The 12,181-nt window shown below is 53.1% G+C and overlaps 1 protein-coding gene across 1 annotated transcript in view; it reads left to right on the top strand.

The window, feature by feature from the left end:
- SDK2 (sidekick cell adhesion molecule 2) overlaps nt 1-12,181 on the top strand; it is a gene marked incomplete at its 5' end in the record, with an annotated part of 304,863 nt that overhangs the window by 187,815 nt on the left and 104,867 nt on the right. The window contains 2 exons of the mRNA XM_080712340.1: nt 2,501-2,648; nt 9,154-9,287. Coding sequence (XP_080568466.1) covers nt 2,501-2,648; nt 9,154-9,287 — 282 coding nt within the window. The remainder of the gene's footprint in view (nt 1-2,500; nt 2,649-9,153; nt 9,288-12,181) is intronic.

Genomic DNA, 12,181 nt, shown 5'->3' with positions numbered 1-12,181 from the left:
ACAGACATATATCCCGCCATCTGTCTCACCATCCTTTGTCCGTCCACTCACCTGGGTATCCATCCTTCCAGTAACCCTTTCTCCATCCCTCCATCCCTGTCTATCCATCTGAAAATCCATCCCTCTACTGAACAAACCCACACCTTGCCCTACTGGCCTTTTATTTCCTCTACCGAGCCTTTCTCTCCTACCTCCTGATTTCCAAATGCCTTTTTCCTTCTAGATCATAAACACACACACACACACACACACACACACACACACACACACACACACCAGAAAGATGCCTATGTCTACTCCTGATATGTCTCAGTATAAAGAATCCCTGTCCACCCCTAGACAGGCAGGGACCTATCAGGTCCCTATCAGGGCAGGGACGAGGTCTATTTTCAGCACTTCCCACAGAGCCCGCCTGACACACAGTAGAGGCAAGGGTAGGGGGATCTAGGTAGGGCCTGCTGTGTGCAGAGCAAAGGGCCAGGTGTCTGGCAAGGACTTGTGTGCATAAAGGCAACATAGCCGCCTCCCCACGCTCACCAGCTAGTAGAAAGACAGCAGGAAAGTGTGTGAATTCTAGTGCAAAATATAAATCGTGACAGAGACGGGAGGGCGTGCACAGAAGCTGAGCTGGGCCCAGCACTGACCACTTAAGGTTGCAGAAAGCACCGTCTCCATGAAACCTCATTTCCCCACCAACCAAATGGAGTTAATAAAACTAGAGCAAGGAGAAAGAAACACCATTCCCATGAAATTGCCTTAAATTGTTTAAATATATCTTCTGAGTTCTGTGAAAAGTTTTTTTTTAAATAGAAAAAATTATTGTAAGAACTGGAATCAATGTGATGTATTGATGTAATTTTTTATAGACAGAGCCAAGTAATAGAAAATAATAACAACTAAAAAAATGTATAGTTATTGAAATTGAGCTTGGCGTGTTATTGGGAACATTAAATGAGATAATGCATGTGAAGTCTACCTAGAAAGAAACCGGGCCTGGAGTAACCCTTCAACAAATGTGGGTTTTAATTCTATTTGGTTTGGGGTAAGAGGCAGTGCTGTTTAAACTAAGTGGAAAATGTATAGGGTTCCAATATTTTAATCCTGAAGATATTAGATATAATTTTAGCACTTTTATATACTCCTCCGGTTTCTAGGGCTGTGGAATAAATTGCCCCAGAGCATAATAATGATCTATTATGCTCACAGATTCAGTGATTCTGGAACCTGAACAGGCATACTGGGGACAGCTTGTCTGTGCTCTACAATGGCCAAAGTCACAGTAGGAGGCTTGAAAGTGCAGGCCAACGCTACCTGAGGGTGCACGTGTTCATTCAGATGTCCAGTGTTGAGTGGGCTGTCACCCGGGAACCTCAGTCCCTCTCTGTAGGAGCTGTTTCCATGCCTGCTCAGGGTAGACTGGGCTTCCTTACAATATGGCGGCTGGGTTCCCAGGGCTGGGGTCTGGCTAATGACAGCCAAGCAGAAGCTGTATGCTTTTGATGACCTAGCCTTGAAAGTCACATAGCATCGCTTCCAGCATATTCTATGGCTAGAGTAGTCACAAGCTCCCAAAATTGCAGGGGAGGGCCAACCTCAGCAATTTAGCAACTTAATGAGATTCTGTTTCAAAATAACAAGGGTTGGGTATAGCTCAGAGGTGGGATGCTCCTGGGTCCAATTCCCAATATAGATAGCTAGATGATAGATAGATAGATAGATAGATAGATAGATAGATAGATATGTAGATAGATATGTAGATAGATATGTAGATAGATAGGTAGGTAGGTAGGTATAGATAGATAGATAGATAGATAGATAGATAGATAGATAGATAGATAGATAGTAGATAGATAGATAATAGATAGATAGATAGATAGATAGGACTATACAGTGTTTATGTTCTACCATGTAACAGCACACATGGCACCCCAGGGTTCAGAGGAAAATCTCCACTGCGCAGCTTGTGTACATATCCAGGACCCGTCTCTATCCAGCGTGCCCACCTTCCCCTTCCCCGAGGACTCTAAGTCTGACCCCAAGACTTGCCCAAGACCTTACATTTAACACCCCTGCAGTGCAGAAAGCAGAACCACAGGGCAGGGGTGGGGGAGCCTGACTCCAGAGTTCACAGTCCCTGGCTCTGTCCCTTCTTAGCTCCGCGACCTTGAACAACTTTATTAACCTCTCTGAGCTCATTTGAACCATTTATTTTCCCATTGGGGAATGTGTGAACTAATGATCAACCTCTCATGGTTGTTGGATCCGTCAGCTGATTTAAGGGTATACGGATATAAATAGATATGAGACCCCACCGCATAAAGCCAAGAACATTACAAAGCTGGGTTGGAGGATGGGGAGGTGGGCTCCCGAGGGGTGCCCGAGGGTGGCGTCCCTTCCTCCAGGGCCATTCTGTCTGCCCCTCATCATCCTGCACCCAGGAGCCGGGCAGCTCCTGAGGCTGACCCCAGCCCCGATCCCTGTCCTTCCTCTCCCGCCACAGACATGGGGAGCTTTGAGGAGGGCGAGAAACACCAAAGCGTCTCCCACGGAGAGGCCGCCGTCATCCGCGCCCCGCGCATCGCCAGCTTCCCCCGGCCGCAGGTGACCTGGTTTCGCGATGGCCGCAAGATCCCGCCCAGCAGCCGCATGTAAGGCCCACTCTGGGAAGCAGGAGGGAGGCCGGGGCTGGGGGAGGAGGTGTGGGCTCAGATAACGTCCCCCTAATGCCGCCAAGGGCCTGTGTTCTGGAAGTCTCTTTCAGCTCTAGGGGGACACGACCAGGTTGGGGACCTCCCAGGATAGCAACAAAAGTTTGCCTGACGGGCTTTCTTGGAACCAGTGTGTGAGGACTGGGACCTCCCTGGGAATCCCAGGGTGTTGTCTCTACCCTCTGCTGGAGAATAATTCTGCCTCCCAGAGGACTTGAACACCCAAACACACACAAACGCAGGCGCCATCACCATGGTGACGGGTCCTGGACACGGGCCAGCAGGGGTGGGTGGCACCGGGCTCGGGCATTTCCATAGTGTGGGCGTGGCTGGGTGGCCGCTGGGGTGCTGGGGCCATGTGTGTTTTGGCTGTGATGAGCTCGTGTGGCCAGGCGAGGCCCGGGAGAAAAACACACAGCCTTTTCAGGGTCCACAAGGACCCCTCTGTGCTCCCCCATCATCCCTGTGTTGGCCGTGGCAGTCCAGCTGGTGGGCAGGCATGACGAGCCAACAGCCCTCAGCACCACAGCAGGTGAGAAGCAGGCCTCCCTCCAGGAGCCGCCCACCCAGCCTCTGAGCTCCACGCAGGCTCTAAAGGAGCCTCCCAGAAACTCTTTCCTACTCTCAGAAAGAACACCTCTCCCCATCAGCTTGGGCTGCTAAATCGACAGGATGGAGCCCATGCTGGTCTCTGTAGGAAGGGAAGAAGAGATGAACATTAGATCCTGTGATAGAAGTCGGGTAACATCGTATTATCATAGCGATAAGGTGGCCATGGTTAATTGGTGGTGACTGTGTTCTTAGGGACATGCTGAGTGCGTGCACACAGCCCCTCTGTAGCGGCTGCCCGGCTCCTGGGTGCAGGTAGCGGCCCTGAAAGAGGAAGGAGGTGTTCTTGGTCTTATTTTCCTTCCTGTCCAAAGCTAGCCGCTGCACTGCCGACCCTCAGGACAAGCCCTGTTACGAGGTGGCTGGTAAGGTGAAGCTCCCAGAGTTGGCCCACTACTTTGCCGGAGCTCACAAAGATGCTGAGTCATCTGTGGGGCTGGGTCCAGCCTCGCCGACTCCAGAGTCAGGCGAATTCCTGCCTTCCGTGAAACACACGTGCAAACGGGTGCGTGCGCACGCGCGTGCACACACACACACACACACACACACACACACACACGAGGAAGCGAGCGTGCTTTGGAGAGCTATCTGGGCCTGGTGCGGTGTTTCTCAACCTGGCTACCTGTGGGATTCATTTGGAAGCTTCAGAATATCCCAAACTGACCCTTGGGGTCCATCTGAAGGCACTCTGATTTCATTGAAATGGGGTGCAATTTGCCCATCAGAATTTAGGAGGGGAATTATAGTAGATATCAAACCCAGGGGCATTATACCTCTGAGCTGCACCCCCAGTCCTTCTTATTTTCTTTTCTTTTTTTTCTTTTTTTTTTTCTCTTGAAGCAGGGTCTGGCTAAATTGCTGAGGGTTTCACTAAAGTCGAGAATTCTGGCCTCAAAACTGCAATCCTATCTGTCTCCCAAGTATGGAGATTATAGATGGCACCCATCAAATTTTTTTTTGTACTGGGGATTGAACCCAGAGGCAGTCTACCTCCAAGTTACACCCCCAGCCTGATTTGGAAACAGGGTTTTACTAAGTTGCAGAGGGCCTCTATAAATATCCAAGGCTGGCTTCGAACCTGTGATCCTCCTCTCTCAGCCTCAGCCTCCCAAGTCCTGGACTTACAAGCAAGCAGCACAACGCCCAGTCCCCAGGTGATTCTAATGCAGCCAGGGATGAGAACCACTCGTAGTATGTATCAGTAACCTACAGCTACAATAATGTTGCGTAACAAAACACTCCAGTGGCCTAAAACGATACGTGCTTACTTACTGAACTTTCCTTAGTCATCTGCAGGTTAGCCATGTAGGTTGGGCTAGGCTGGGTGCTGCTTTGGGCCTTGGCTGGGCTCTCACATGTTTGAGGTTGGCTGATTACTGATTGATCTGGAATGACCTCATGCTGGGTGGCAGGTGACTGGGCTCTGTTCCCTGTGACTCATCCTCCCCCAGCTAGCCCCAGCCTGCTCTCCTGGCAATCTCAGGGGAGCAGGAGAGGAAGCAGAAACGTACTAATACAGAAGCAAGCAGCACACTGCATCCCTACCGCATGCCACGTGACTCTGAGAGTCACCTGGCACAGGGTGCAGACACGGCCCAAGGTGAGACTCAGCCCAAGTTCTCAGGTGGACTCCTGCTGTGAGTCAGAGCCGGCCCCCTCAAGCCTAACAGAGGCACAATAAAGCCAGCAGTGTGGAATGTGGATGCTGAGATGATGTTGTGGAAGGAGAGAGCTCTACCACACAGGTGCCGGACAAGTAGAAGAGTCCCAGAGCCCTGCGGACTGCCTTGCTGAGCTTCTCAATAGGACCCAAGTGTATCCATGGAGGCATCCTGCAAGCAATCCATTGGTAGTGGCTGCCTGGAACACAGAGTTGAAAAGGATTCTGAGGCCCCATCCAATCCATGAGGAAAAGCATCATGGTCGATTAGCAATGTCTGCTCAGCTGCAGAGAGGGGCCTGTCAGCACCTACCTAAGGCATTTGCTACAGTGGAAGGTAGAAGGATCTCACTCCAGCCTCCCTTTCCTAACACCTCTCCACCTCCTCTTCTCGTTCCCAGCCTCTGCCCTCACCCACTTCCCATTCCCAGCACCCTCTGGCACCAGGACCTGGCCGGCATACACATGCCCACCCCGCCCACTCTCCAGCCGCTCCTACCAAACACGTGATAGAATGCTGGGGTGGTTTTATCTCGACAATTATCACACACTAATATTCGTAAGCTAACAGAAAGGATCCCTGGAAGCAAGTTCCCTGGAGTGTGAGGCTTCAGAGCTCTACGCGCGCCAGCAGCCCGCGGGGTGTGCTTGGCACGGAAGGAGCCGCTGTCTACCCAAGGCTGAGCTCACCGCTGGGGCGGGACGGGATTAGCCACACCTCACCAGGCCCCCGGAGCTTACTGTTGAAAGGAGACACGATTCCTAACAGAGAGGCGTGCTGGGGACTTTGGGGCACATGCTAGGCTGATTTACTTTATTCTTAATTAAATTATGGATTGGGCCCCATGCAGCTGAGAAGGGGGGCCGTCGGCTGAATTGAAGCAGGAGGCAGGAAGTGGGCAGAGGCTGGGCCAATCAGAGGAGTGGGAAAAGCAAAGCCCCAGTAAGAGAAAATAGGGCTGTAGCTGAAAATGATAGCCCCGTACTGCCGAGCATGCCCCCAGGCATCCAGCGCGGGCGGATCTGGGGGTGCAGCAGGCCAGATGTCCTCCCCAATGCCACAGACAGCCACCTGCATGCTGGAAGTGGGGCTCAGCATCCTTCCGTCACATCCATCACAGGGACAGTCCTCGCACAGAGGGTGGGAAGCCCAGGGACCTGGGGTCCCTGCCGGGGTACTGGAAGCACGGTAGTTGGCCCGTTCCATTCCACATGCAAAACCAAACCCAGCCCTGTGGGCACCTCACCAGGGTGCTGCCCCAGGTGATGCCAGCAGCAGTAACGGAGAGACCCCAGTCACAGTGACATAAGGCCATAGAGGCGGTGCTTTGCCCACCAAAATCCTTTTCTTAAAAGTAAGGACAGGTGATGTGTGCATTTATGTCTACACAAGTTTTTTTTTTTTTTACCCCATTATGATGTATAAATACAATGCACTAATAAACAAATATATTTTTAAAAAAGTAAGGACAGACCAGACATGATGTCACACGCTTATAATCCCAGCGCTGGGGAGGCTGAGACAGGAGGATCTCACAGGTTCAAAGCCAGCCTCAGCTACTTGGTGAGGCTCTCAGCAACTTAGTGAGACCCTGTTTCCAAATAAAGTATAAGATAGGTCTGGGAGTATAGCCCGGAGGTAGAAAAGCCCCTGGGTTCCACCCCTAGTACCACACACACAAAAAAAGTAAGGACAGGAAGGGACTTCCTCTGCACAGTCCTTTAGGGCTGAGGCCTCATAAAGCCACCAGGATTCAGTCTAGGGGTCTCCACCCCAGCCACCTTACCTAGCCCTAATCGCCTTCCAGAGGCCCCCCTTCTAAACTCCACAGATGGATAAAGTTTCCATCCCCGCCAAGCCGCACAGTGGGGGAGAAGTTCCAGCTCATGAGCCTGGGGGGACACATTCCAACCGCAACACTCGTCCACAGAGGTGGGCATTTGGGGTGCCCCGTGTGTCCTGGGATGCTTGCTTAGCAGCATTCCCGATCCCACCATGGGCTGTCAGCAGCTCCCCCGTGGCTGTAGCAACCCAAAGTTGACCCGACATGGTCAAACATCCCCTGGAGAGCAAAGTCACCCTGGTTGAGAATCACTGGCCTTGAAAGATTGATCATAATATAGACAAAATATGGCTTCAGGAGAACGTGGGTAATAGGGGCCTTCCTGGTCAAGCAGAAGGGACATGAAAGGTGGGGGGCTCCGTCCCGAAGCCAGAGGCGGCTCAGGGCAGGTGGGAGACTAGTGAGTGGATGCTGGAGCTGCCATCAGGTCGTTATTAGTGGCCATGGCTGTGGCTGGGAGAGCTGAGACTTGAATGATCTCAGTGCACTGCCAATCAGGGTCCCCTCCATCCAAAGCTGGACTGGGGGCCAGGTGAGGGCTCTGGGTGGGGACAGGCAGTGGTTTGCCAGGCTGCCTCTGGCCACAAGTGGAATAAACAGGAAAAGAGATGGGAATCAGACACCCAACCTCTGGGCTGGAAGAAATCCTGACAAACATTTGCTTCTGCCATGCACAGATGGGGAAACTGAGGCCCAGCCAGGGGGAAGTGTGTGCCCTTTAGAGGAGGGGGCTGAAGCTTCATGCCTGAGCTCTCCCCAGCACCAGCCTCCCTACACAGGAAGACCATGGCTCCAACCCCACAAGCTACACCTAAGGACAGAGTCCTTGCAGGAGCCCCGAGAGTGGGGACGGGCCACCATCCTGACTCTGTGAAGTTGCCTGTAAAATATTTTAGCTTGGCTTTGGCCCCACCTCCTATCACCTTGTTAGCTAGGGAGTATTAAAAAAAAATAAAAGTTCTAGCAAGGCGTGGTGGCGTGTGCTTGTAATCCCGGTACTTGGGAGACTGAGACAGGAGGACCCAGGTTCGAGGCCAGCCTCAGCTACTTAGTGAGGTCCTCTGCAACTGAGACCCTGTTTCAAAATAAAGAATAAAAATAGAGCTGAGGGTGTAGCTTGGAGGTAGAATGCCTATGTTCAATCCCCAGTACTGAAAAATAAAAAGTTGTCCAGAAAAAAACAAAAACAGAACATTATTAGGGTCCCCAAGCCCGGGATTTGCTGCCCTACTGCTCAGAGCTCCCCGGATGGTGTGAGTCTCAGCAAGTGAAAGCCCCAGAACCAGTGGGGGGAGGACAGCACCCGGGCTGGGAGAGAGCTGAGCCAGAGACACATTAGTGGAGATGTTTATTTGAGAGCCTGTTTAAAACTCTGTAACAGTCACCTAATGGGAAAATTTGAAAAGAATTCAACTGGATTTGTCCTTGTTAAACTAACATTAAGGATGTTTAACAGCTGTCTCGGGCTCATCACATTACAATCCGGAGATAGACTTGGCAAACTAATGGGTTTCGTTGTCATCGGGAGGAACGGTGAAGGAGCCGGGCACAGCCGGGTGGGCCGTGCCCCCATGCCACTTCATCCGCATTTAAGGGAGTCCCCAGCTCCCTGTTTTCCCGCCTGGAGACCTGGTCTGCTGAGGAGCTGAAAGAGGGGAACCCAGCCAAGGAAACGGGACAGCCCATCTCCACAACCTGCAGCAGTCCTTTAGGGCTTCTGCACCCCATAACCAGCCCACTGGTCCCAGGAGTGTTCACAGGGTTCGGGGAGAGAGAAAGCGATCCCCATGGAGGGTACTGGGGGGAGCTAGGACCCCAGGCAACCTGCAGCCTTGGGCCAGACTAAACAATTTAAGATCAGGGTTAAGACCCGCAGCCTGGCGCCACCTGCTCATTTCTAAATTCATTACTTCCTCTCATCATTCATTCATTCGCTATGAGAACACTTTGGTGTCTGCATGCTGGCCGTGCAGAGATGATCTCTCGAAGCCGTCGAGGCTGTGACATGAGAAAGGACAAAATTCCATGACACCAGGCAGGAAAGGCCCTAGCCCTGCCTTAGGATGGGGGCGGGGGCTGGGGACATGGCCAGTGCATGGACCCAGCCTCTGCATATGAATGCAGTGCACTTGGGTCCCCTCACCAGTACCAAAAGCATGCTGGGATTCTCTGCAGGCACCCCGTGACTGCGGAAGGGCCTGGGGGAGTCAGGGAGGTCATCCTCTCTCCTCCTTCCAACACAGAGAGGCCACCTGCCTCAGAGGCTGTTGGCTGTCCCCGAGGCTCAGAGCCCCTGGGGCCCCTGTCAAGGGAACTGTCTGCTTCTTCCCAGAGCCATCACGCTGGAGAACACCCTTGTCATCCTGTCCACGGTGGCTCCTGACGCCGGCCGCTACTACGTGCAGGCTGTGAACGACAAGAACGGGGACAACAAGACCAGCCAACCCATCACTCTATCGGTGGAGAGTACGTGAGCGCAGGCCGGAATGGCGGGGAGGGTGGTTAAATCTCAGGAACAGTGCGCCAGAGGGTCGTTGGGAAGATGGAGTGCGCGGGAGGCCGGGGGACAGCAAGGGGGAGCCCTCCTGAAGAGGAGCGGCAGAGCAGGGGTGCAGCTCAGCCTGGGCGAGGTGTCTGAGCCTGGAAGCTGCGTCCCTGCATCAGGAGGAGGATGCTGAGCATGGCTGTCAGCCAGGCAGGGCAAGAACGGAGCGAGAGGGTGTGTGCTCGTGTGCGGATCACAGCCGCCCCTGGGCTCAGGTGCTGCTGGGGAGATCAGAAGCTCATTTTTAAAGAAATACACTTAACTGCCTCCGCTCAGCCGCACATCGGAAGCGCTGTTTTCTCTTGGAGCCAGCCCGCCCCCCCACTGGCAGGGATACAGGCTATGCCCAGCCTGACGATTAAATGTGTCCCTTCTCCCATACCAGACACCCCAGCTCCCTGGAGAGAGGTAGGGGGCAGAGCCCAGCCAGTAGCACCAAAAAAACTGGTGTCCTTTGGGAAAAATAGGCATCCAGTAGAAACTGGAACTGGGGGTGTCATCCCTGGCCTGGGTCCCCCCGGCCAGGCCAGTCCCCTCCATCCCCAGGATAGAGAAGGCAAGAGGCAGCAGTTCAGGCTTGGAATCATCCAAGTACACGGGCGACACCAACACTTGAGGCAGCAGCTGAGCGCCGCACAAGCTGGGGACACCAGATGTGTGCATCCCTCCACATCTGTGCCACTCCCGTTCCCAAAACCAGACTCATCTATCATCCATGGTTGCTCTGGTACCCACGCACCCTAAGTGAGATGAGAGTGCGGGCGGCATGGGCATTCTCCTGCTCCCCTCTGATGCCCACCTCCGTCTTCTGCCAGTGCCTGGATATTCCTGAACGTCCCCAGCCCTGCCCTTCCCATTCCCGGGCTTTCCAAGCTCCAGCAGGGCCCCTCCCTGTGTTCCCAGTTATCCCTGCATCCCAATCTGCCTAGAAAGAAATCCAGACCCAGAGAGGAGAATCCCATTCTGGATTGCAGATCCATTGGGATCATGAGGTAACCGCTGACGTCGACCTGAGCCAGGATCACAGTTGAGTCCCAAGTCCTATGACCTGGTTCTCCTCCACAACCCCGACACAAGAGCTGGGGCTGCCCTGTCTATAGGAAAAGGGAATTCAGTCATGGAGGGAGATGGGGGGGGGGGTGTAATTTCCAACCATCAGATTGTCTGGAGTCTCACGGGATCTAATGACTTGAGAACAAAAAAATACCATAAGCTTGGAGTGGCTCATAGTCCAAAGCAAGACCAGGCATCTTCCTGGGTGACTCAGTTTACCCTATGCCTGAGGTCAGGGAGCCTTCAGTCTACGCTCCTCCTCCAGTGTCCAGCGCCCCCTCCTAGGAGTTAAAAACACTACCCTCTGAGCTGAATGTCAGGGTCACTGGCTCTCTGCCCCATCTCAGAACCCCCAGCTGGCCCCAGGGAGGTGGACAGGCCCCTCCTGCCACCCAGCTATCTGTTTCTTCCCGGGCTTTCTCTCCCGCTGGCTGATTTGCGCTGGCTTAAGAGCAGAATCCGCTGATTTTTAGCTAATTTCCCCTCCCACGAGTGATTGCATTTCAAAGCCCTGTTCGTCACACTGACACGAATCCTCCAGCCTGCCTGACAGCCAGCCACGAGGAGCAAGCATACCTTCACCCACCACCAGCTCCTCTTCCCTTGTCCCGAGCCATGCCCCTCTCCCCTTCCCCTCGCCCCTTCCTCCCTTCCTCTCTGCTCGATCCACAGTTGAGTCTGTAGCTCTGGCAGAGGGTCCATACTGCTTGTAAATGGAGAAAGACAGAGAGAGCCTAGGAGTTACCCTGCCCAGGTAACCCGGGCGACCACACGCAGGCTGCCCCAGCTCCAGAACGCCCCTCCCCACGGGTCCCCACACCTGGAGATCAGAGCTGCTCTGTCCCATAGAATTGGCATGTGAGCCATGCACAAAACTTCAAATTTTCCAGCAGCCCCCATTTTTTACAAGATAAAAAGAAATAGGCAGAATTAATTTTATTAATATATTTTACCTAAGCCAACATACCCAAAATATCCTTTTAACATACCATCGATATAGAAAGCATTCGTGGGATATTTTCTCTCTTTTTGGCATACTAAGTCCTTGCAATCCGTGTGTATTAGACACTCACGGCACATCTCAATTTGGATGCTAAATTTTCATCTGAACTACGTGATCCGTATTTAGATTTCATCAAATTTACAGCTGAAAAGGTAGAGTCTTATGCCCAAGTTGTTCCACACATACTTAAAAGTGTTCTAATAACTGAATTGGGGATCTGTTTTTAATTAAATGTAAATTAGTTAAAATTAAATCACATTCAATCAAAGGAGCACGGGCGCCTTGGAGGAGCGCAGGAGGCACGGTGGTTTGGGGCCCGGGTGGGATGGCACGGGCCGTAGGCACTCGGCGACCTGGCGCTCCAGGCAGGGTCCTGGACGCCGGCAGGAGGGCAGAGGGCCCAGCTGAGCCACAAGGGCCCCGAGCCTCGGTTTCCCCATCCGTAAAATGCTGGCTGTGTAGAGTGGGGAGCAGACTAAGGAGGTGAGAGGCGCTCAGCAGGTATCCCTTTGTTGTGGCTGTTATGAGAATCTCCCAGGGTCGCTGGACCCAGTTACACGGGGAGCCTGGCTTCCCCCTACCCTCCCATGCGTACCAGGAGCTCAGATGGAACACGCCCATCTTCCTTGCTGGATTGCCTGTGCTTCTCATGGTTCAGCCTTTGGGGCCCCATTTGCCCCCATATTCTACTGGGGCTGGGGTGATGTTCATGGTAGATCTGCTCCGGGGCCACCCAGTGCTGACCTCACATGCGGCACT

The sequence above is a fragment of the Muscardinus avellanarius genome, assembly GCF_963383645.1.
Source record: "Muscardinus avellanarius genome assembly, chromosome: 16".
Classification (NCBI taxonomy): Eukaryota; Metazoa; Chordata; class Mammalia; order Rodentia; family Gliridae; genus Muscardinus; species Muscardinus avellanarius.
Note: the sequence above shows the minus strand (reverse complement) of the source record. Positions and strands in the feature narration are given on the sequence as shown.